Raw genomic sequence first — 24,512 nt, 5'->3', positions numbered from 1 at the left:
AAGTTTATTTAAATTTCTTGCAATCACAAAATCCTACACACCAGAATAGGTTCAGTTGCTCTTATTTCTTTCAGTCAGTTTTCTAAACTTTTGGATTCAGTTTTAAAAAAAAAAAAAATCTTTACGTGTTACACATGGTCAGATGAACACAAGTTAAACCACATCATCTGATCCGTCTGCTATCAGTAACTTAACATGCACTGTATTCCACTAACAACATCTAAAAGAGCGTACTTTTTTTTATTGTTCTTGCATTTTCAAGTATTAAGAAAATATTATTATCCAGCTTCTTATTCTCAGTCGTTTACAGATTGCTGGTGTTGCTGGTTTTTCTCCAGCTGATGTCAGACGTTACTTCCTCAGGCCACGCTTGCTCCTGCCTCCCTTTGAACTGAGAATAAAATGAAAGTCAGCAGAGAATCATCATATCAGCGAGCACACAGCCTAGCTTTTTGGTGGTCATCTGTAGTGCTTGTTGAACCTTGTATTCACTCCCACTGGTCGTATATCTGTTTGTGAAAACCTGTATGCAAGGCTGAGTGGCTGCGTTCCTTGTGAGCTGACCCTTGAATTGATCTTTAGAAATGTATTTCATTCTACTGATGCAAATAAGTCACTGTGGCTGCATTTGAAATTTAAATTATTTTAGGTAAATTTTCTGTCTTAGGGCTTACCTGTGTCTTTTCTAACATTTGAACTTCATGTCACTGACTTTTTACATCACATTTCTTTGTCTTGCTAAAATCTTGGGTTGCTTTTTCTGAAGTAACTCGAGTCAATATCCATTTGCACTGTTAAGCAGTAATTGCATTAAGATCAGTTTTGCAGCATTTCACTGAATCTGAATAGAGAGTGTAGCCCTGTGCACTTCAGGATTCATTCTTCTACCTTTATCAGCAGTTAAAACATCAATTGCAGCTAGTGACCTAGTTCCAGTAACAGGCATACACACTTGTGCCATAACTTTGCCTCCTCCGTGTTTAATAGACGATGCGATATACTTCAGAACAGAGCTTCTTCTACTTACTTTTCCTCTCCATCATACTGGTAGAAGTTACTCCTGGTTTTATCTGTCTAAAGATTTTTTTCAGAACTGTTCAGACTCTTTTAGATGTTTTCTGGCCAAGCTAGGAACTCATACCTATTGTGTGGCTGCTGTTCCTGCTCTTGATTGTAATCAGTGGTTTGCACCTTAAATCCTTTTTATGGCCATTTATGACTGTCTCTTGAAAGTATATCTTGACAATTATACTACAACCTCTTAGAGAGTTTTCTTGACTGGGTCTGATGTTGAAAAATCTTTTTTTCTCTTAACCATGGAAATAATTCTGTCATCATGCTCTTTAGTTGTCTTGTGTGGTCATTGAGACTTTTTAGTGTTGGTGAGCTGGCCAGTGCATTCCTCCTTTTTAAGAACCAGATTGTTAATGAGGCCATTCCAAAGGTTTTTGCTATCTCTTTGATGCTGTCTCTCAGATTAATAATGGCCTCGCTCACTTGCATGAACATGTCTTTGGAACAAATTTCAAATAAAAAGTGAATAGATACCAAATGCAAATTTTACATTAGGAATAAACTCTTTTATATGTTTAAGATGTCAAGAAAAACAAGGGAAGAGGCCTTATCTAGCCATGAAACCATTTTTCAGAAAATTACTTTTGAGCCTTTAGAAATGGGTGACTGTAGAAAAAGTCATTTTTGCAATGCAGTGCAATATTTTGTTAAATCTCAATGTACATAGATAAAATTGCAAAATTACTAAAAAAAAAAAATGGTCAAAATACTTACAGACCCATGTCAAATGTTTGTGCCTGTGACTTCCACAAACTTGATGCCACACTGGGTGCATTTCAGTAGCTTACAAGAGTTATGTTTTCATTATCATTTGAATTATTTTCAGAATATGGTGAGTTAAAATACTTTAGTGAAAGGTTTTTAGTGATTAAAATTTTTGAATAAAAAATAAACAGTGTGCGTATTTTTGTGCATATGATCTGAATATAGAATTACCATGACTCTACTCATTTGTGTTGGAGAACACACTACAAAAGCAGCCCTCAGATACTCGAGTGACTCAAAGCTTTTTAATAGCTGTATAATGGGATGTGCTAACCAATAACTGCCTACTATGTTTATCTGTTGTTGCTACACAAGTCCGTGTCCCCTGTACCTTTATAACCTATGGAGGTTTTTATAAATTCAGATTTATTTCAGTCTGATAAAGTTTTTCTCTTATCGACTCAGGTGTGTTCCTGCTTTGCATATTCTGAATGAAAACCAGTATTAGAACTTTTTAGTTTTTATTCAGCCCTTCACTATATTTATTGTAAAGCCTACATGGCGTCAGCTGGAAAAATATGCATGGTCTTAATTTGGGTGTGTATGTGTCCTTCAGACATGCCAGCATACACTTTTCCCAGTCCTGTTTGACTGGATATATTCAGGAAATTTTAGCCCTACTATAGGGGTTGCCAAGACAAACGGTTACTTCTTCTACTGTTTCAAAAGAATGGAGACCATTGTTGTTAGAAAGCAGGGGGGGGAGAAGGTGAAATGAGAGGAGGTGGAAACCTTTTATTGATAAGTTTCATTACTACTTTCTCCTCTTACTTTGCTGTAGTTCTACATTTCTACCCAGCTTTGCAGTCTTTAGTCCATGCTATATGTTAGAAAGCAAATAAAATCCTAATTTTTGTACGTTACCTTTGCTACTCAATGTCAACAGACACCACAACAGAATAGACTTACATTTTCTGATGATCACTGACACGATTTCTCAGCACCGTGACCTGAGAAAACAGTAGTTTAACAGTTCATTGATATCTATACTGTGAAAAACCAACATGTTGACTTCTTAGCATTTGCTTTACTATATAAAAATCATCACATCTTCATAAAAACCGTGCAACTAGGAAAACATGAAAGAAAATCAAACTACAATTTTTTTTCAAGAGTAACTGTGGAGGTTAAATCTAAACCAGTCAGACATAACATTATGACCACCTAGCTAATGTTTTGCGGATCCCCCTTTTGCTGGCAAAACAGCCCTGAACCATGGAGGCATGGTATCTACTAGACCCTTGAAGGTGTGCTATGGTATCTGACACCAAGATGTTAAAAACAGATCCTTTAAGCCCTGTAAGCGGCAAGGCGGGGCCTCCATGGATTGTACTTGTTTATCCAGCAGGACCCAAGGATTCCAAGCAGGTATCACTGGTGTCTTGCTGCCAGGTGTAAAAGGAAACATGATCCATCCGACCAGGCCACATTCTTCCATTGCTCCGCGGTCCAGTTTTGATCCTCATGTGCCCATTTTTAGCACTTTCTGTCATGGTCCTGGGTCATGTGACCCAGTATTCTGAGGTTCTTGATGTTATTTTCATTTATCTAGTTACATTCTGTCATGCCTAGGTTACAGTTTTAGTTTATGATTTATCAAGCTCCCCATTTGTCTCATCCCTGTGTGAAGTTTTCTGTGTCAGATTGTCAGGTTAAGTCTTCGTGTGTTTATCTGTCATGTTTCATGTCCAAGTTTTCTTTGTTTGTCAAATTCGAGTCATGTCTGGGTCTTGTTATGTTTCCCGTTTTATTTTGAAAGAGCCTTGTGTTTTTTGTTCATTGTATTTAGTTTCACGCCCCCTGTCCTGTCATTGTGTTAATTGTTGTCAGTTGTTTTCCCCATGTGATTCCTCTTCCCTTGATCATTCCTTATGTGTACTTAGTCTGTGTGTTTCCGCTCAGTCAGTTTCAGATCATCTGTTATCCTCATCTCATATTTTTGTAGTTTCCCTTATTGTGACACTGTGTTTCATAGCCCGCTTAGTTACTCTGTGTTTATAGTTTTTGTCATGCCATCAGCCGCAATAAAGGTTTGCTTTATTTTTGGAAACCTAGTTCTGTCTCCACCGTGTCTGCTCTTGGGTCTACCTCTTCTTCACACCGGTGCATCCCGCCGTTACACTTTCAGTGGTGCAAAGGCACCAGTAGGGGCAATAAGAATTACCATTAACTTTGTTGGCAATTTGAGTTACAGTAGCACATCTGTTGGACCTCAACACAGGGGTCAGCCTTCTCTCCCTATGTGCATCAATGAGCCTTGGCCATCCATGCTACTGGTTCACCACTGTTCCTTGTTTGGACCACTTGCTCTGACCCAGTCATCTCCATCCATCTATTCACTAACGCTTATCAGCGTCATGGGGCGAGGGCTAAAGCCTGTCTCAGCTACTAGAGGGCAGATATACCCCGGGAATCTCTTGCAGGGCTAACACAGAAAGACAGACAAGCATTAAAACATCTGGACTTCTTTAAGTTTATTGAAGACGTTTCACCTCTCATCTGAGAAGCTTCTTCAGTTCTAAGAGCAATTGGTGGAGAATCTCAGATTTTTAAGTCTTATTGGGAGTGTCCCAAAGAGGGTCGTGGACCCTCCTATTGTTCCTCTGCCTAATCCACAAGCCAAGCTGTGAAAACAGGTGTGGGTCACAATCACCAAAACCTTGGCTAGATGAGTACTATATCCCTTCTATTTTGGATCTTTGGCTGAGTTCCACTCATTATATATAAGAAAACAGTTGTGACTCATTGCAATGGGTGTTCCCAGGCACCACACTTTCATGCTTTGTTTTCATCTTGGCCTGAATCTGTCCACTCAGAGGAAATCTTTGTCTGCAACAGCAAGAATCTGTTGACATTTTACCTCGTACTTCTGCTTTGTGCATTTTTGCTGAAGTTCAAATTTCTCGGCCTCTAGCTGGCGCAACCAGTCCCAAAGATCCTTAGCCTTTTCTCTGTAGAGAAAATGTTATCACAGTTTACTGTATAGTGATCAGATCTTGAATAAAGATAATTTTTATGTACATGACAGATATTTTGAATAAATCAAGAGAAAGTAAAGTGTTTTAGTAACAGTGTCCTTTTACCTGAGTTTGTCCTCTTTCAAATGATCAATATTTAATTCTTTGCGTCTATCATTCAGGATCTTTCTCTTCTTTTCTCTTTCTGTTGGTTTTTTTGTCCCACTCTGTGTTTGCTGGAAAGGAAACAAGCACAAGCGGAAATGCACTTTTATATGGACTTTATAGTAAGATGCTTTAATGGTAAACTAGATTGTTACCCTGTATCCAGTGAAAGTCAGGTTGGACAGAATCATCTTCTTCCTTGCATCGTCATCTGCTCTCTTCTTGGCTTCTTCTTCTTCTTTTCTGGCTTTCTCTTCCTGTTGAAATGATGTAGAGTACCTTTGATTGTTCACACTATTTTGACTGCTGGAAGTGTCTGAATTTGCACAAACTGAATACAATTCATAGGTACAACTGTGGATTCTTAGACAACTTAAACATGTAGGAAATATCTGTTATGTTCTGAAAATGTTACTCTGTAGCAACTACACTTACTGCTAGTTTGTTCTGCCGTTCTCTTTCTCTCTCTGCTCTGATCTTCATCTGCTCTGCTCTCTCAGACCTGCGTTTCTCCTGATATTGAAAAGGAAGGACATTTTCAGTTGAAACGTAACACAATCAAATGGTTGTTGAAACTATAAAAAGAAAAAAATAACATACAATACGCTGCGTGAGGCCAATAAGCTCTTCTTCCTCCTTCTTACGCTTCTCAAAGTGAGCTTCAATCAAAGTCTGGAGCTCAGTCAGGTCTTTTTCCATTCGTTTCCTTTGAATGTCCTGAAAACATCAAGCTCATATTTTATTTAAACAACAAAGGACTATAGTTTACGAGTGTTTGGATTATTTGTTCATTTTAGTTGGCCTTAAAATTAACTTACGTCAAAGTCCACTTTTTCTCCATCTGGGATCTTGGGAGCTGCCAAGCCAGGCACAAAATTTGGCCTAAGGAAAACAAGAATAAAAAATGTACCTAAGTATGTATTTTATTGGAAATTGTATTGTGTTTGACTTATACAAATATTTTAAAACTTTTCTTACCTTTGCTTGGGCTTTGCATCATCTGTGTATCCACAATAAAAAAAAATCAAAGCATTTAGTAAATTAAATTAAAGCACTGAGAAATATTAGAACACTTATCCTTTGACACACAGTAGTTCCTGTGTTTTGTAAATAACCCTTCCGTACCTCCTTCATTTTCCTCTGTGGCATCTTCTGAAAGATGATATGCAATGTCAATGCTGATTAAAGAAACAAAAAGCTCACAGCTTAAAGCATAAAGCCATGGAAGTAGAAATCCTAATAATGAGACGCAACCTACACAAAATCTTCACGCAACAAAAACATTAGTCACTGTCACTTTAGTCACTAAGTGGCTGTCAGTGATGATGGCGTTGGAATGACCCTAAGGCTCGTAAAGCACTTAGTATATGAGTCCGTTAAGAGGAACGTCTCCCAAAGAGATGATAGATATAAAGGGCCATGCAGTCATACAAGCGTTTCTTGTTCACTTTAGAACAGGCTGCTTCAGATTATCTTGAAAGACATCTTCATGTCTCTACTAGTCTCTGTCCATACAAAGAATGTTTATCTATCGATGCAACATTTTGAGTTAACACTTAAAATGTATAACTTTACTTACAAACTACTTACACTTATAAAATATACACCTAAAGAAAAGAAACATATTTTCTGTGGTTCAGGTGCATTCTCAACTATGAAACTTTAGTTTAGTGAAAATTGTAAAAAATAATAACATTTAATGTTTTTACACATTATTTTCCTTTTACCTGACTTTTGGAATTCCTTCTTTTCCATCATAGATGAAAAGTTTGTTATTTAGAGCTCATCTGGATAACCCCTCCAAGCTACATAACAGAAATGCTATAAGCTAGTTTGCAGACTTTTTTTCCTTAGATGGAGCCCTTCTGTCAAGTCTAGGCTTGAATCTAAAAGTGACACGACTTTGCAATAATGGTCCCGTGGCTTTGTAATACCTTACCTGAAAATGTAAGAAGAAAATCTGATTATTTTAAATCACTTCATTTTTTAATAGAGTTAAAGTTCTTTTTATGATGCTGTCTTTTGTCTTATAGTTGTGTTATATTTTTATATTTGCTTGACTGTATTATGTTAATATTAAAATTAAAATACTAGCTTTTTCGGATAGTGTTCCAGACAATACAAGTGGCTTTAGTCATAACACTCCTGTATTTAAAAATTCCTTTTAAACCAAAGACAAAAAATATCAATAAAGTGGGGAAATTACTTTTTGGCTTTTTCGACCAGCTTCCCTGTTTTCAGAGTACTTTAAATTCTGCTTTTTTGTTTTGTTTTGTTTTGTTTTTGGGGATTTTTTTTTTCCTATCCTCACCGCACGTCTGTAGGGAGAATCATTCCATCAAACATTTGTGGGCACAAATGGAAACTCAGCCTCCTGAAAAGAAGGTAAGTCAAACCAGCATTCGGGAGGTCCTCTAACAGGAATAAAACCGAACGTGTGTATTGTGCTCCTGCTGCTACCTTCCCCAAGGGCTTCTACTGAGAACATAGCCTGACCTACATTACTCACTAACAGCTACTGTTATCTCCATAGAGGGAGACAGGTGCTGCTTGGTTTCAGCCAATCTTCACATGGGCTTGGTTGGACAGCCCCACAAAGGAGACAGAAATAGAGGTATGATCCTTTGTCTCTGCAATGGTGACCCACTGCACCATTTGACTGGAAAGGACAGATCCACTGGGATGTTTATAAAAGGTGAACTATCTCACATCTCAGACTGAGAGGACTGACTCAGAGGACAAAGGTCAATCTGGCAGAAAAGCTACAGAATAGCAGCCATCTCTACAGTGGCAACAAGATGCCAAAAATACAGTGGGCTGTGCAGTGAAGCCAGCAGCTTAGCAGATGCACTGTGTTAAGTAATGATGAATGTTTAAATGGAAGAGTGGAAAGCAACAAAGTGGCAGACAAAAGAAAAAAAGCAAAATTTTGCATTGTTGTCATAGATATTGTTTGTATAAACAAACAATAATATATTCATCTCTTTCACAATGTAAAGAGCAGAGGTCAGCGAAAAGCAATGAACTTTGGCAAAGTAAATATGGGTGAGGCATTTCTACTGTAGCTGGATTTATGTAATGCATGCAGACATGCAGCTGCATGAATCTGCAGCTTGTAAACTAGAGTGCAAACAGAAACGGTCAAAAACTTATCTAGCCCATGCATGGGTTAGGAGAACTGACAAAATGACTCACGTTGTCCTCTGAAAAAATAAAAAAACAGACCAAAATTTTATTTTCTTTCACTTTTTAATTCCATTTGCGCTGGCATAACTTTGCGAACGTCGATTTTGTTTCTACAGAAAATAATTCAGTACTTACTCGTATTCGGCATCCTCTGTGTCTGACATGTTTAGGATACAGTTCCTGTAAATGCGAATATACATAGAAGCCAAGTTAATAACTTGGCTTCTACAGACTGAGAGAAACCCAAAATCTAACAAAAAAGTATAAAATAGTTACAGATTTTGTTAGATTTTTTAAAAAGACAGAACAGGAGCATGCAGACTTACCCAGCTCGTGCAATGTGGCTCAATGGGGAATTGTATACTGTGTCCTTCACTGTGGGCTATAAGCTTTTAAACCCAGTAGTGGATCACATGGCGGCAAGCTGCCCATGTCTACAATGGGTGGGCACATACCTGCAAACAGATGGCAGATAGCATCTACTAGAATGGGAAAACATGTATTCTCTATGGACTTGCCTTGACTATTTTTACTCTGTAAAACCGCCGCCAAACAGCACAGGATTATTGCTCTCTGAAGGTTTCAGTTTCTCATGAGTTAGGTTACCTATAATACTTATAAAAATATTTCTGTCTGCACACAAATACATTCTTGCATGGCTCAGGCTCTCCTGATATTTGCTTTCACTTCCTATTAGGATTCTGAAGATGGGTATGACATTTCTACAAGGTTTGCCTGCAGTTTTGTTGTACAGTGAAGTAACTGCGTTTTTCCCACAGCAGAATACCAAAAACAGTACTCACATAAAATTCACACCCTTTTTCAGACTCCAGCCTGTGTTTATTGTCTTTGATCATAAACTCTGCCCTCAGTCCTTACATGCAAAAACATGCTACCAACAACATCATTTATGACCGTGCCAAGTCTTTTGATACTCCCGGTGTTTTTGGTAATGTATTTGACCCCACAAGATTAGTCTTGACAGCTGAAGCCAAAACTTTCTTTGCAAAGGTTATTCAATGGGAGTTCCTCCTCCACCCTAACTCTTTTCAGGTTGGCTCTGTTTTATCACATGTCAGTCACGTCTTGTCAAAAGTACAGTCAGTTACATTTTTTGCAAATGAGCTCATATAGGACCACTGAAAAAGAACATTGCTCTTTGCCGGAAATTGTAAAAACTATTCCTTTACGGCACCGAGTGAACCTCTTGACATGTTTCTAATATGAAACTGATGCCCGATGAATTATGGCATTTTATCATAATTTTCTTTTTCTTTCTTTATTGCTTTTTTATGTGAAGTATTTACACAGAGTGACATCATAGATCAGATAATTTTATATTTATGTTTTCTTTTTTTGTATTTTTGTGTGCATGCACATTATTGTGTTTGTGTTAATCATTCACAGAGTCAGAATCAGTTTGGTCGAGGAATTTACTGTCAGTGTGATTTCCTAACAGGCTCAATGATGCAACCCTGTGTACCCATAAGTGTGGACCAGGGTAAATAACATGCTGTCTTGTTTCAGTCTCATTTGAGATGAACGTTTGTTAAAGATTTGTCCACTAAAAAAACAAGCATACAAAAAAAAGCTGGTCACATTTTCACATTTTGGCTTGTACGTGTCATATCATTATTTTGATTTTCTTTGATTCAAAAACTATTTTGCCATACGCATAAAGAACGAGGCTGAAGCTCACAAATATAAAGGTGGATGTTGACCTTTTTTTTAATCATTCATTTTTCTTTTTTGAAAGTTTGCTTTTTACAAAGTAAAAGCATCTATTCCTCTGCTTTCCATGTAATACAACCGTGATGCAAACCACAGGTTACAACACTATCATGTTAATAAAGATATGTTCTGTGGAGAGATCTCTAACATTGGTATAGTACATAGGTTCTCAAGCACCCCCAAATTTCATCAGAGCACCCCTAAAAATAGCTATATTAATAGCACTAATAATAGCATATTTTAGAATTATTTTCTGGAATTATCTTCAGTGTTATATTTTCCAAACGTGTATGTTTACATCAGGTTGAAAACAAGTTTTATGTCCAGTGTTGTTGATGTCATGATGTTATAGTGCACTCACACAGAGACGTTGTTGCTTTGTCATTCATAGACTAAGTAAGACGTTTGTTCCTGTGGCAGAAAGAAGATGTTCAAACTGTAAAGTTCAAACTGTTCTGATAATGCAGGGACAACGCTGTGACTTGTGAAGTGTCTGTGTAACCGGTGTGTTCCTGCGTTATGTCTGACAATGAAAGGTAAAAGAAACAAAGACCTCCAAGTCATTAACTTGCCCACCCCAGCCTCTGCAACCAAATGGAAACAGTAGGGAAGACACAGTTATAGACACAGTTCATGCTATTAACTGTGTCTATAACACATATGTGGCACACACGTACTACACATTTACAGTATCTACCAAAGAGAGGCACAATGATGGCAATATCTGAACTAAAAACACAATCAGAAACATCAGGGTGGCTAAATATACAATGACACCAACTTCTCCCACAGGGGAATTGTAGAAAAGGGGAAAGGCCAAAGGGGTACCCTGTATTTATAGGGTTGCACCAAAGAAGAAGAAGAAGGATGAGAAATGAGAGAAAACTGGTAGATTAGATTGAAATCTGTGATTATTCACTCTGAATCCTTCCTAGACACTACAATCGCTCATCCAGCATTGTAATGTGTATCCAACTGAACTGAGGTTTGTTAATTGCAATGTTAATTGCATATGCAAACAGCATATTCCATTAATATTAATTGCAAGGCACTGCTGTCATTATGATTGAGAGCTGAGCCGCCCTACGTTTGAACCTAGAATCGCCTCTGTATAGTATGTAAAACAGATGTTCGTAAGCCATGTTAGGCTTTATTCGTTTTTGAAATCAAACTTGTTTTTCCTCCTTTTAGACGTCATATTACTTTCTAAATATTTGTTTAGCGGAATGGATCAAAAGCCGTCAAGTCACACCTTCTCTTCTTGACTTTATTGCTGAAAAACCCCACCTTTCTGGCACCTGAGTCAACGACTAAAACAACACAGATAAGCCTTTAGGTTTATTCCTCGGAATTCCACTTATAAAATTCCCTTTAATTCCACGACACACAGACTCTCAACTCCAGCACGTTTTGTTTTTCTTACTGTACCACCGGCTATCACTGCAACTTTCACTTAATTGATAGCTTTTTCATCTGAACGTTTACTCAACGCATTCATTACCGAACCCACAATTATTCTCGTTGTTTGAAGTGAAGTCACAAGCAAATACTGCCACCGTGTGGTAAAATCAAAATTTGCTGATATGGACCAGAGCACCAGTTTGCAATCTTTAGGAATTATTTTGAGCATCCTTGGTCATCAGTAACTAATGGGGGGCAATTTAGCAAAATACCAAACTTTCCCCCTTATTAGATCCAATCCAACAGCAGAAACTACCGTTTATTATGTTTCTTTATATGTCGGAAATATGAAGAAAGAAAAGTGACTGTCACACACTGGTCACCACTCAGTGCACCAGCTCACATGAAAATGATGGTTAAGAGGTTACAGGTGAAAGGTTCCGTGCACAGGTTGGGTCAACAACAACTTCCGCTTTTTTAAGTAGGCCTATTACCTCAAGGTTACAACCCACATGAACCCCCCTTTTCTTTTCCTGATGCATGCAGAGGAAAACAATTTTCTCTGCTTTTCATTTTGGAAACATATTCCTTCTTTCTGAGAGTAGTGAGACTGAAAGGAGACTATATTATTCTGACTTGTGAAAACTTGCTTGGTGGGCATTTTAGTTAGAAGTTGTCCAAGACTAAACGGAATTTTGCAATACCGTGAAAAAGGTATTTCGTCTGTGAAGGCCTTCACAGACGAAATACCTTTTTCACGACGTGGATGACTGAGAACCGGTTCTCAGTCATCCACGTCGTCATATTATTTCACATCGAGTCGATAAACATATTTTCAGAGATGGGTGTGGTCCCAGAACTTACAAGCACACTTGGCTAGTGTCGGCAAATGGCAACGTGGTGTCTAGTCTATTGACCTATGCAGGGACATGTGCAAAATTCACTGCTCAATAAACGGCGGTGGTTTTCTTTTTTTCTTCTTCTTTTTTGGCTACACGGAGCATGCGCAGACTGCAATGACGCGGTCTATTTAAACTACTGGTCCCCAGCCCAGTGTTTGCTCCAGTTCCAGGTTCGTGTGGCGTTTTCATCGTCCACAAAAAGTCCAGTCATGTTGGACAGATGCGTTTTTAAGATAGTTGTGTTTTTCCATTGCTTCTGTGATTCTTCTCTGTTTCTCATCCTCGAGTGAGCTAAAACTGGAGTTTCCTGTCCTGGAGTCTTCATGGCAGACTGATTCTTCCCGCAGGGTTTATTCTTTGCTGGTTCACTTACCAAACTTACAGTAAGTATGTGCGCTTTGTATGCTACCTTAGCCTGCAGATTTCCAGTTGCTGTACTGTTGAGCACGTTTATCTCTTGGCAGGTAATTTTGTTTCGCGTGTGCAGCTGTACAGAACTGAATCTGTGTGCTTTTTGAAGTAAAGTTTCATTTAGGCTATTTTATTACAAAGGATATGCTTCTGTGTCTTACACAAATAAACAAGAAACCGAGAAATCACTGAACACTTCTTCGAAACAAGATGACTCAGGGACGATGAGAATAGAGATGCTGTGTTTATTTCAGTGTTGAGGAAAGATACTGAGTATTTAAACGACTTGAATATGTGAAGTCACCAAGCATCCCTTATGCTTTGTGCTCAGAAATCTTTGGTATGCAAGTGATGGTGATTAGATGAAAGCCAGCCGTTTGTTCGCCAGCTGTTTTACTGGTTTTGGCCTTTTGCAGCATCAAACATTTTCTTGCGGCCCTCCATGCCTGACATGGCCTCCACATTCTTCCTCCAGTCACTCACCTCCACTGTCTTCTCCTGCAGCACACACAGAATACATATGAGAGATATGATTTTTCACAGTTTGCCACTCATACTTGGCGAGAACATCAGCAGAAGACCTGATGTGCACATCTTGTGCACAAGGGGAGTAAATGATTATCTGTATTCATTTTTTTTTTTTTTGCCCTGTCGGTAGCTGTGTCTGTATATTTTACTTTTCTTTCTCATGACTTCACCTTTTCTGTGTCCTCCTTTTTGACGGATTTTAGGTTAGCTCGCAGATCCAAAGAGACCTTGTGTTTAGAGCCCAGTAGGGAGCGCAGGATGGCATCAGCAGAGACCCTCACCCTTCTCAGGTTAGGTCTCTTGAACTTCCCTCGCAAGTCCAATACCTTGATGTTCAGGTCTTTGATCTAGAGGTGATAATTTGACATAAACCCCTTACCTTTTTATCTGAAGCCAAAATAAGATATTATAAAGTGACATACAGATATAAATGTATCTATTTGATGTTGATATATACATTTATTTTAGGGTTTTTTGTTTTTTTTTAGTTTTGCTACAGTTGTGTTTTTTACCTCTCTGGTGTTATGCAAGACCTTGGCTTCAATATCATAGCGCTCCTCGTCCACCACATCTATTCTGGCATGCAGCTCCTCACATAATATCTGCAAAGTTAGATCATTTCCCCGTAATGTCCTGAGATGAATAGCTGAGTTCTTGACAGTGTAATTTCTGTAACCACACGTAACTTTAGTCTGTGGGTGGCAGCAAAATGATGATGAATGTTAAATGGTACCCGTAGCTCTGCTAAGGAGAGGCCACCGGTCCGTATTGGAGGAGCTTTTTCCTCCAGAAACTTTGCCTTTTGCTCGTCTTTTTCTACAATCTCCTGCTCCAGTTCCTCCTTGGCCTTGGCTACCATCAAGCTCTGAAACACGAGACACCAAGTAAATGTAATTATTTGATCGATCCTTCTGAGTGAGATATTATTGTGTGCCAAATGCTGCAGATTACTCACCTTCAGCATGAGCTTGCGAGAGGCTGAGATTTTAGATTTCCTCTGCAAAAAGCAGTTTCTTTAATCATATTGTGACATTTTATTAGTCTACAGTAATGCTGATTGAAGTGGCTGTTTTTGAAGCATTAGTAAGTGTAAATCTATTTAGTTCAGTCTTACCTCTGGTCTGTTGGTTCAAACAGAAGGCCAACATTAGTGCTTTATTATTGATGACAGGAAATTCAATTCATTGTAATTCTTGACTGCTCCTGTCATGTTTAAATTATATTTCTACTGATTAAATTCTATTTACTGTTTGTAAATGATCCTCTCAATCGGCAATTAAAATAATAATAGAAACTCAATATACTTACGCTTTCTCAGGCATCTTGACTATTCAATTCCCCCTGGAAGACAAAAATAAAACCTTTTGCTTTTGAAGTGCTTGACAGTGGGAACCACTTAAAGACACAATGGGCGAGTCAATGGTATAGTGTTAAAAGACTTAAAGTATACATTAGAGATATCCCAAGGCCTGTTATACCAGATTCTTTACGACAAGTGAGGTCGGTTATTCATGAAATTGATAACGGATGACAAAACTTTATTTTATCTAGCAATGTTTTTTTATTATATTTATCAGACATTGTTACTTTGTGCTCATTGAGCCTCCTGGATAAAATCATCTAGTTGCCTCTCAGTGCTGATAACAATGAAAGGGAAGTGATGGCAGACATGGAAAAGCATGCCAGGCCCTCGACATGGAAGCCACTCCTGATAGCATTTATTTCCCACTTTCCCCCTCACTGCTTTGTAGGATCAAGACACAAATATAGACTGGCTCTATAAATCTTAGAACATCCCAGACTTAAACTGCATGACTGATGTTCACCAAGTTATATGACACATATGATATTCTTTTTTTTCTCCATCGATGGTGTAACATATTGTGTTACAGTACTTTGTTGTTTTAATTTATAGCCATGCAGATATTTAGCTTATAGGCACATTAGACAAAACAAGCAGACACCCTTCATAATTTATTGTCTTGAAGTAAGCAGTTTGGCCTTTACTGCTTATTAAGGGAGTGAACTGAATCTAGTTGTGGATTACAGGTTTCTATTGAGCTACTGAACAGTGTTAGCAGATCAACAACTGGGAGTGCTTTGTTGTAATGCTTAAAAAAGAGCAATACATTTCCTGCTATTCAGGTTATTTACTGTTTGACATATTTGTTATTTTTATGGTTTATGAAAAACAATTTTAAATTCTTGCACAAAAAAAAGAACTATCATGATTTGCTTTTCTTCCTGTAGGTAATTGAACTTTAAATCTTTGAATGTCAGACTACTGATCAAACTCAACCAAAAAAAGGAGTTGTCACCTTCGGTTCAGGTAACCTGTAATACATGTCTTTTTTTTTTTTTTTTAATTATTATTACTTTTTGCTATTTGCTGAAATAGACCAAAGTATTATCTGGAAAAAAAATATTATTTGATCTTTTCTTAAATACCAGCAGTTTATATATTGGTAATAAAATTATATATTGAAAATTAATACATTACAAAGTGAAAAAGAACAGGGAAAACTACACTGGCTAGTATTCGGTGTAGCAGGAAGACTATGCCATTACCTTTCTTTGCTGATGTTGTGGATGCAGACAAAGACGAAGTGATGGAGAGAAGAACAGTGAAACATTTATCTCCAGCTCCCTTTTGGCCCTCCTCTCTATCACAATAAGACTTAAATAGAAAAACACACACACACCATAAGAGGGGGTGGTCTCAAGATAATCGTGCCTGTGCTGCTTGTGTTGTGTTGACAGATCACCGCTTTTCTATTCTTCATAATAATATGTGTGAACTTTAATGTGTGGCAAAGTGGCATAAACGACATCATTCTGAATAAATTTTTCATCTTTAGTCTGTTTTTACAAAAGTAAATTATTTAAAATTCTAGGCGGGATCAGTTATTGTTTTCTTCTGACATTTGGTCAGAGTTTTGTGTATACCTCCTCATCACCTCAGTTAAATCAACTATAAAGCAGCCTACAGTCTGTCTTGTTAGTACAGATGATTTTCTGAAGTTTTCTGTGGCTGTTGAAAGAGATACTGGAGACTTGCCATGTCCCCTTTGAGACTGAAGGGCCCCATTGGTCTGATTAGGATAATGGCTGCAGACAACATTAAGCCCTTGGTTTTAAGACAGGAATGCAGTTTCCAGTGTTCATTTGGCCACGGCCTCACAACTAAACATAGACAAATTGCAACACCGTGTGATGCTGCCACTCTTTGATACTGGGTCTCAGTCTGCAATTGTGTGCATGCTTTGTATTTGGGGGTTTGTGTGCTCCAAGCAAAATAAAAACACAGATGAATATGGCTGTCTTTGTGAACACACATTTGTGTGCTCAGTTCACACTCACAAGGACAGTAAGTCCTTAAAGTAATCCATGAAATTATTTGTGTCTGGGCGATGTTTGTGTTACCGACATGCTCTCCACTTAGTACAACAAACATGAAAGTCCAGTTTGAAAGTCAGTCATGTACATAATAGCCTAACAAAGTCCTGATTTGATACAGCAGCTTTGATCTAGAGTTCACACAGACAGCCAGATATAACCATCCACAGAGCCTAAAACATGTGGCTGTAAATTTGCTAAAGCCTAGATCTGCTGGATAACGGGCACCACCTGTTGGTCGCATGTGACCAGAAGTGGGGCACTATATTGTTTCCATATATGCTGTCAATATCAGAAACTGCAGCAGCCAGAAAGGATAGAGGGTGGTTGCCATGAGTTTGCAGTATAGTCAGTCAACTGGCTACGCGCCTGTCCAGTGGACATCCTGACTGCTGGAACACAAACAGTTATTTGACAAAGTAACTATGTTGAAGCTCTGTCAAGTATGGGACACAAACAGTCATCTTTAATCAGAAGACTCTTAAATTGATGGTTGTATTTGTTTGATGTGTTGCTTTTATAAAGGGGCAGATCAAAAGGCAAGACTGGGACTTGGGACAGCCCAGGCCTGTCACCCAGTGATGACTGAAAGCTGGGAAAACATTTAGTTTTTCAAAACTATAGCAAGAGTACAATGTGTTTGTACTCTTTCAGTTATAATTCAAGCTGTGTCTTATTATTATTTATTTATTATTTTTGAAGCAAGGATGTGAAATGGACTATGCAGGAAATAATCTTTTGCTCTCACTAAGTCAGGACTCAATCCCTGCATCTGATTTGAGTTGCCCTCCTAGCTCATGGCAGCTGATTCTGATTCCACAGCATATATGGCAGAATCGGCAGTCCTGTGAGTGTTTGTAGCACTGTTTCCAGGAAGCAGGAAGGATAAATACAGATGAAAAGGGATTATGTGGTGTACATTGCACTAGTCTCTGGGTGTTTTCTGGTTTTTTTTTTTTTTTTTTTTTTTTTTTTTTCTTCCTAAGACAAACTTTAAAATGTCAACCGAATGATTCAGGTTTTTTACTGTGTATGTGGATAAACTGTAGTGCCACTACTTGTTCTGTAAAGTCTGATATGACATAGAACTGAGTGCCCTGTCACTGAGTGGTCACATGACAGCATATTCCCTTCTTTGCTCTTGGATTTTTAATGTGATATGGTAGTGTATAACAAGTACACCAACATTACTTCAATATATGGAGAAATTTAAAGACAGACCTATTGATAATTGAAAAAGGCATCTTATTGTGATGGAGTGCTACTCTGTTGCTTTCTACAGAAACTGGCTTAAGGGGATCTGTGGGGTTTTCCTATTTAACACAAACTGCTGCACCATTAAAATCACAGACGAGGGATGTGTGATTGATAATGCTGTCGATTCAAAAAGCTTGAGTACTGACTCTTATCTGTATGTTACCACCCACATAAACATTGTTCCAAAAATGGCACAAATCCCTACGGCAATGGCACTCCCAAACAACACATAACAAAACACTGGTTTTAAGAAACAGGACTGCAACTGCCACCAGACTGCCAAGAAAGAATGAAGGAGAGAATAAGTTCAGTCCATAGCAGACACCACAGGAAACCCTCAGCTGCAACTGAATCGCCTACACAATATTAGCCATAACATTCTGGTGACTAGTGTAGATTTATGTAAGCATATCAGCAAAATGAAAGAGTTACGCTTTTCCCTGTAACACTTGATGTTTGCGTGACTTTCTGCTGTAGTTTTGTTGCCGATGTGACTCACACATATTGTAGATGGTGCCAAAATAAACAGCTCCTCTACAAATACCACCACCACAGCTGCATAGCGCTTTGGCAAGTGTGCCAACTCCTCGGTGCAGCCAGAGATGGGGCTGAATACTATGGCTCTGTTGTTCACCACAACAACTGGCATGTTGTTAAGTTAGATGATCGTTTAGAAAGATTGTCAAGCACACTTGAGATCACATAAACATCCATTCTGATTTAATCAGATCTGAGTAGCAGATATAAAAAAAAAAAAAAAAAGCAACAATGAAAAACTTTGCACTACGACAAGTACTTACTGTTTGCTTTTGCCATTACATTTATTTTGTGTTAGAGCAAAAAATGCATTTCTTAAGATATTATTTATAACATTCGGCAGTAAGAAAAGCTTCAGCACCAATGTAACTGAGGCATGATTTAAGACTGTTTTCTCACAGTTGTCAGTGTATAATTTCTTCTTTTGTTCTTGTTGTCTATTGTTTTTAGATGTTATTTAAATTTAGCGCTCGATAAGCCAAGTTGCTTTTGTGTACATGTTCTAGTGCTGTTTAAGCCAAATTGTTAACTACTCAGTGAGTGCACACTTTGTGTTTCTACTAAAGTAGAATTAGATGTCAGTGTAACATTTGTCGATGTGTTTGCTACACTTATGTCAATGTAGCAAATGTAATCAGGTAAATAGAATGCCATGATTTGCAAATCTCAAACTCACATTTTATTCACAACAGAAAATAAAAAAACATAGCAAATGTGTAAACTGAGAAAATGTACAAATTTAAAATAAAATGTGGTCATTTTGAATCTGACAGCAAAAACATGTCACAGCCTTGTCCCAAGCAAGTTGTGACAGGGCCGTGTTTACCACTGTGTACCAACTCGTCTTCCTTTAACGGTCCATACAAGTCTGGAACTTGTTTCTGTAAACTCTGTATTTGCACTAATAATAGAGGTTTAACCTGCATTTGTGGATGACACAGTGAACTGTGTTGAGAGACGATGGTTTCTAGAGGTGTTCCTGAGTACATGCAGGTGATATCTATGACCGTTATGTTTTTAATGTCGTCCCGATGAGTTTACTGATGATCACATGATTCCAGTACTGATTTTCATTTTTGTCCCTTGGACACAGATTTCTTCAGATTCTCTCAATCTTTTGATGATGGTATATTACTTTCTGGTAAAATTTCAGAATGCTGATCATCAATTTGTGGATGCAGTGTTTTCCAGATTGTTGAATTTCTGTTCCTACTGCTTTGTGTTTTTTAGTCTTACGTTTGCACTTCCTTTTCTGTCGTGATCCCAAATTATTCGAAAGATGCTGCTGCCAGCAAATTCAAAATGAAAAAGTAAAATACCTCATTTTAAGCATGTAATGCCTTTTCTGTGTTCCATTGTGAATAAAATATAGATTTATGAGATTTGCAAATCACTTCTGTCCATCTTTATTTATAACACGTACACATCCCAACTTTTTTGGACTTGGGGTTGTATACACTGGAGTCTAATGCAACATCAAGTAAGGAGCAGACTTTGCTTGGTGAATATTTTCAAAGAGCTGCTGATGTGTGCTTCTTTCATTTTTCATTGCCTGTAGCTAAAGTGAAAGGGCAGAGTGAAATAAGCTTCATGTTGACTGAGAGATCCCAGAAGCTGTGATATCAGAGCCCACCAGATGTCAGTCCCAGGTGAGCTAAGGCTTCAGGCTTCACTGGGAATGAGCAAGAGCGCCTGCACCCTGACCAAAGCCAAAACCCTTTGGACCAAAGTTCTTTGCATAGCAACCTGTAAAGGAAATTAAAATGAATGAGAAATCCTGTGCATAATTTGTATATAGAATATAGAACTAATGCTGGAATTATGAGCTTGATAAGGATATCAACATTTAAGCATATAAAATATTAACTATATACCGGGAAATTATAATTTTATTGCTGTTTGTCAAGGGTTTACTACGAATGCATGAACTTAGAACTGAGAAAGACCTATAGTGGACCATTTTGCAATGCATAAATGTGTTAGTGCTTTCTGATGGAAGACAGAAGGAATGTGTGGAAAACATATACTTAATTGTCTGCTGAAATGTTCCTGTGATTAATGAATATCACACAAAGTGTTGGATTGGCCTCATTGATCATTGATATTGGATTGGCCTTACAGTCATAAAATCAATGAGGCCTGTCATTAGAATTGGTGTTAATTTAAAAAATAAAAAAAATAAAAAAAATAAAAAAATGAATGCATAAATTTAATGAAATCTTGGTCAATGTGTCAGAGCTGCTGCCATTTGAGCATCTGTCTCAAGTAATTTGGCAGTGGACATGCAGTTCAACTCAAACATGGTTACACATTACCAGAGATATCATAGTGATTTTCAATGTTATTTTGTCCTTTAACCAAGTTACTCAGTTGAGTGACTTTGAACAGAGAGATGGGAAGTGTTTAATATGCTTTATTATTTTGTCAGTTATAAACTGACATGTCTGTTTACGGTCTTTTTATTTGGTAATTAAAATATGGTAATATAATATAAATGTACTATACACTTATTACACAAGATAAAAATGGCATTTTCTATATTTAATCAGTGTGAACCCGGGGATATTTTTGTCTTTTATATAATACTTTTATACACAAACCTTTACAGTAGATCTCCCCATCTCTATCAGCAAGGGTTGTGGACTCCAGTCCTTTTCCACATTTGGCACAGCGAAAACAGCTCTTATGCCATGACTGAAGAGACATGAAAGAAATGTTTTAAATCGTCATCTACTTTTATTTTGAAACAAGACTGCACATTGCGACTGCAGCTTTTCTTACTTACATTGCCTCCCCCAACAACCTTCTCTGCTGCATACACTGTTTTCCCACAGCGTGGACACACGTCTGAGCCTCCTGCTTTCTGGGCAAACTTGGAGGAGTTGGGGTTATTTGTAGGGCGATGAGGAGCTTGTCTGCCATGGGGGGGGGAAAAGCTTTTCATATGGAATTAAGAAAAAGAAATTCAATGTATTTCTTTCCTCGTACTCATCTGTCATTTAAGCTTTAAATACAGAACCTGAAGAGGTTTGGTGTGTTTTATTATATCATGTGGTAAATCAAACACAAATAAAATATTAGTCTTTGTTTTGATAGAGTTCTTTGTTATACATCTGAATGTTTCAACAGTTAAAGAAAGGAGGAAGTGATGTTTTTCTCACACTTCAGGCTTGATTCCAAGACCCTCTCCCGTATCCATACTCAGCGTGCCAGCTCCACCTCCGTAGCCATAGCCTTTTGGCCCATATTTCTTGCCATAGCAGGATTTGCAGTAGATCTCATCCACATGAACAGCCACAGTTGTGCTGTCCAAGTTTTTCTTACACACCACTTAAAACGGAGATAAAGGGAGAAAAACAAATATACACATAGTTTTCTTTCGTTAGTTCTCAAGCATCTACAGCACGAGCTTATCTTTCAAAAGCAGTCACCCACCACAAGCCGCCATTTTTTTTTTTACTAAAAACAGATGTTTAGCTGTGGCATACCCACAAAGTCTGTGTGACAGAAGGGAATGGTGTACACCACAGTGGCAGTCTCAGAGATAAATACTGCTCAGTGTTTGAGACTGAGTGTGTGTACCTTCCTTCGCCATAAAAGGAAGCCCCCAAGTATTTGTCACATGTTTGCAGTGGATCCAAATAAGGACTGAGATGTCTTAGTGAAAAGCTGTGGATGCTCACTTTACTCCTGTGATGCCAAATACTCTGCATTCCCGCCGGGCACTTCTTATGATTTAAAGAAGTTGTTGATCAAATGATTCGGATTACCTTAAGTTCTCAATACTTACTGCACAGAAAACAGGATTTATGCCAGCTCTTTCCCTCACACTGCACTTCCTCAGCAAAGTAGACAGGTTTCTGGCAGCAGCCACACTTATTTCCTCCCCCTAAAGGCATTCTGCAAACACACAGGAGAGCTGCTTATGTATATTTCTCATCCATTGTATATATAATGATCAGATCATTCTTGGTCAGTAGACAGAGGCCTTCTGCAGCACTTGAGGCTAGATACAACAATTCCTATAAAAGGAGAAGCACCAGTTTTCTCTGATATATTGCTCTTTCTTCTGTTTTCCAGTTTAAGCCTGCTGGGTTGAGTGGATAACAGAAGGGCTGTTCAGACCTTATTGTAAAATGCAAAGTATCTTGCATTTTTTAGATAGCACTAAACCAGCTTACTGAGATAAAATGACGTGAGGCTCTGTATAAACACCACATCAATATCGCTCTGGGTTTCAAAAATTCAAAGCATTTTAATGGCAAACACACTATGTGACATTTCAGATATGCCTGGCTCGTGCTGTCATACACAGAGAAATCAAATAATCTACTTTCAATTTGTTTTGTAGTCACAACAACATTGTTAACAACTTTTGACGATCCAACAGTGGTTTTTTTTTTTTTTTTGTATGTATAATTAATTATTTCTAATCACACATAAAATTGTCTCAAAAAATGAAAGTTTGTTTGAAGGTATTTTTAGATATTAAACAGCAGTTATTTCTTATTGGATGCCAGTGCTACTGATGCTCAGGAAAAGCCTCTTGACTATTTCTAAATTGTGTGTCTACAGTGCTTCTTTTACGTTATTATATTTACTCCCCAATTTAAAAAAACAAAACAAAAAAAAAACCCCAAACATTTCAATTTCAAGTAAAACTTCCATCGTGCATTTATTGCTTGCACAAAGCAAAGACAAATTTGTGCTGCAGCGTGAAATTGTATGATTAAGTGCTGAGATATAAAAAAATTATTCAAATTTATCTTACCCGTAACAAGTCAAAACGACGCTCCTCTCAGTGGGTGTTTGATGAAACAGTGAGACAGCTGAGCTGAGAAGAGACACTTGTTAGCAGAGAAACAGAGGGAGGCCCATGTTGAAGTGAGGGAGGAGCTGTGACAAAAAGACACGGAGGGAGAGAGATGCAGGGAGGAAGAGGAGGAGGAAGATAATGAGTAGTTATCGAGAGATGGGAGAGAGAAGGAATGAAGATTCACTGTCGTGGCATGTGTTTTATATTGTATTCTTGAATCAAATTACTAAATGTCTGCAACTTGTAAGTTTGCACACTCATTGTCCCAAGTGGTAAGAAGAGGTAAAAGGTTGAATTTTGAGAGCTTTGAGAATTGAAAACTGATGTAAATATTAGATAAACATCATTTAATGACTTATTTTTAAACACACACACACACACACACACACACACACACACACACACACACACACACACACACACACACACACACACACACACACACACACGGTCAAAGCAACAGAGAGACAGGGCTTATATTGTTTGCACATGTGCAGAGGAGGAATAGTAGGTATTCTGGGTAAAGAATGTTGAATATGGAGCTGCCAGGCAAGAGAGGATGATTAAGACCTCATAGAAGGATGAATGTGGTGATGGAGGAAATGCAGAGGGGTGGTGTGACAGAAGATGGTCCTGAGGATAGAGTGAGATGGAAGCAGATGAGCTGTTGTTGACCCCTAAAGGGAGCACCTGAAAGAAGAACAAGAGGAAGAAAAGCAGGGCAATGGAAATGCATTTTTTTTTTTTCAAACAATGTATTTCGAAGTACGTTACATAAGCAAAGAAAATCATTAGAATATAAAAAGACTGAATAAAATTCTGAGAAAACTAAGCAAGATATAAAGTACATGTACATCCTCCACAAGTCCCAGTGACAAAAAATATATGTTTTAGGTTTACCTTCTTTGTAACCATAGAAGTAAGATTGCACTAGAGAAACAAATAATTAAATAGCACAAAAGAGCAGCAGAACTTTTCATTTAGCTGTGTGATTTGGCAGGAATAAAGAAACCCATTAGAAATATTTATGAACCTTTTTTTTTTTTAAAAAATAAAAAAATGAAATCATTTGTCTGCCATGTTGCAGCTGAGAGCAGCTTTAACTGTTTTGGTTCTGACTTTAGATAAGAGCATTATTATTCTTTAGGGAGAAAGTCATTTGTGTTTGTCTAAATGGGAAATGTGCACATCCCAGTTTTTGTAGTGCTTGCACACATTCCTTCTCTCAGATAAGCATGAATAAAGGATAAAGTTTGTACTGTTTCCTTACAAGGTGTTTTACTAAAGAGATGCAACGTTCGTTTTCCTTCAGTAATTTCTTCAAAGACATCATTGAGTTTAAGTGATTGATGCAACTTTGTGGGCAGTAGTTTAGATATTTCTCTC

At 37.9% G+C, this 24,512-nt stretch overlaps 4 protein-coding genes across 10 annotated transcripts in view; 1 reads left to right on the top strand and 3 right to left on the bottom strand.

The window, feature by feature from the left end:
- Nucleotides 1–110: 110 nt before the first annotated feature.
- On the bottom strand, nucleotides 111–8,560 carry tnnt2b (troponin T type 2b (cardiac)). Its single transcript, XM_040006706.1, has 13 exons — nucleotides 8,474–8,560; nucleotides 8,283–8,327; nucleotides 8,157–8,164; nucleotides 6,087–6,113; nucleotides 5,940–5,961; nucleotides 5,780–5,843; nucleotides 5,562–5,678; nucleotides 5,397–5,474; nucleotides 5,117–5,218; nucleotides 4,923–5,032; nucleotides 4,700–4,790; nucleotides 2,749–2,789; nucleotides 111–391 (listed from the first exon to the last, which is right to left on the bottom strand). Exons 2-13 carry the CDS (start codon nucleotides 8,309–8,311, stop codon nucleotides 352–354), a joined length of 729 nt encoding a protein of 242 aa, XP_039862640.1. The 5' UTR covers nucleotides 8,312–8,327; nucleotides 8,474–8,560; the 3' UTR covers nucleotides 111–351.
- Nucleotides 8,561–12,128: 3,568 nt separating this feature from the next.
- The window catches only part of nav1b (neuron navigator 1b), an 83,193-nt gene continuing 70,809 nt past the window's right edge, over nucleotides 12,129–24,512 (top strand). For 3 of the 5 annotated variants that reach the window (XM_040006520.1, XM_040006539.1, XM_040006529.1), the window contains exon 1: nucleotides 12,130–12,564. The gene's annotated coding sequence lies outside the window, so the exon portion shown is untranslated. Of the gene's footprint in view, nucleotides 12,565–24,512 lie in introns of all 5 variants that reach the window. The other 2 variants (XM_040006497.1, XM_040006550.1) reach the window with 2 other exon arrangements.
- Nucleotides 12,819–16,660, bottom strand: tnni1b (troponin I type 1b (skeletal, slow)). 2 transcript variants are annotated; one of them, XM_040006752.1, is made up of 8 exons: nucleotides 15,689–16,660; nucleotides 14,429–14,461; nucleotides 14,235–14,241; nucleotides 14,076–14,133; nucleotides 13,854–13,985; nucleotides 13,633–13,722; nucleotides 13,291–13,467; nucleotides 12,819–13,090 (listed from the first exon to the last, which is right to left on the bottom strand). In XM_040006752.1, exons 4-8 carry the CDS (start codon nucleotides 14,082–14,084, stop codon nucleotides 12,986–12,988), a joined length of 513 nt encoding a protein of 170 aa, XP_039862686.1. In that variant the 5' UTR covers nucleotides 14,085–14,133; nucleotides 14,235–14,241; nucleotides 14,429–14,461; nucleotides 15,689–16,660; the 3' UTR covers nucleotides 12,819–12,985. The 2 variants fall into 2 exon arrangements, with proteins under 2 accessions (XP_039862686.1, XP_039862678.1); XM_040006744.1 differs by having other exon boundaries at nucleotides 14,076–14,117.
- Nucleotides 18,576–23,213, bottom strand: csrp1b (cysteine and glycine-rich protein 1b). 2 transcript variants are annotated; one of them, XM_040006720.1, is made up of 6 exons: nucleotides 23,082–23,213; nucleotides 22,101–22,210; nucleotides 21,472–21,640; nucleotides 21,096–21,246; nucleotides 20,911–21,004; nucleotides 18,576–20,056 (listed from the first exon to the last, which is right to left on the bottom strand). In XM_040006720.1, exons 2-6 carry the CDS (start codon nucleotides 22,207–22,209, stop codon nucleotides 19,980–19,982), a joined length of 600 nt encoding a protein of 199 aa, XP_039862654.1. In that variant the 5' UTR covers nucleotide 22,210; nucleotides 23,082–23,213; the 3' UTR covers nucleotides 18,576–19,979. The 2 variants fall into 2 exon arrangements, with proteins under 2 accessions (XP_039862654.1, XP_039862663.1); XM_040006729.1 differs by having other exon boundaries at nucleotides 21,096–21,225.

This window comes from Simochromis diagramma, unplaced genomic scaffold (genome assembly GCF_900408965.1).
Source record: "Simochromis diagramma unplaced genomic scaffold, fSimDia1.1 OVJJ01000320.1, whole genome shotgun sequence".
Taxonomy (NCBI): domain Eukaryota; kingdom Metazoa; phylum Chordata; class Actinopteri; order Cichliformes; family Cichlidae; genus Simochromis; species Simochromis diagramma.
The sequence above is the reverse complement of the archived record's forward strand: the minus strand, read 5'-3'. Positions and strand labels throughout refer to the sequence as shown.

What these genes read in the sequence shown, in the direction of transcription:
- csrp1b (XM_040006720.1), bottom strand. Translation starts at nt 22,209, where the DNA reads ATGCCTTTAGGGGGAGGAAATAAGTGTGGCTGCTGCCAGAAACCTGTC. An exon ending in AGGTTGTTGGGGGAGGCAAT is followed by an intron (nt 21,005 to 21,095) that starts GTAAGTAAGAAA and finishes ATGTCTCTTCAG; the next exon opens with TCATGGCATAAGAGCTGTTT. An exon ending in TGGGGAGATCTACTGTAAAG is followed by an intron (nt 20,057 to 20,910) that starts GTTTGTGTATAA and finishes TTTCCTTTACAG; the next exon opens with GTTGCTATGCAAAGAACTTT.
- tnni1b (XM_040006744.1), bottom strand. An exon ending in TCTTGCATAACACCAGAGAG is followed by an intron (nt 13,468 to 13,632) that starts GTAAAAAACACA and finishes TATCACCTCTAG; the next exon opens with ATCAAAGACCTGAACATCAA. An exon ending in AAAAGGAGGACACAGAAAAG is followed by an intron (nt 13,091 to 13,290) that starts GTGAAGTCATGA and finishes TGTGTGCTGCAG; the next exon opens with GAGAAGACAGTGGAGGTGAG.
- tnnt2b (XM_040006706.1), bottom strand. Translation starts at nt 8,311, where the DNA reads ATGTCAGACACAGAGGATGCCGAATACGA. An exon ending in TGACTTTCACTGGATACAGG is followed by an intron (nt 5,033 to 5,116) that starts GTAACAATCTAG and finishes TTTCCTTTCCAG; the next exon opens with CAAACACAGAGTGGGACAAA. An exon ending in TTGAAAGAGGACAAACTCAG is followed by an intron (nt 4,791 to 4,922) that starts GTAAAAGGACAC and finishes TTTTCTCTACAG; the next exon opens with AGAAAAGGCTAAGGATCTTT.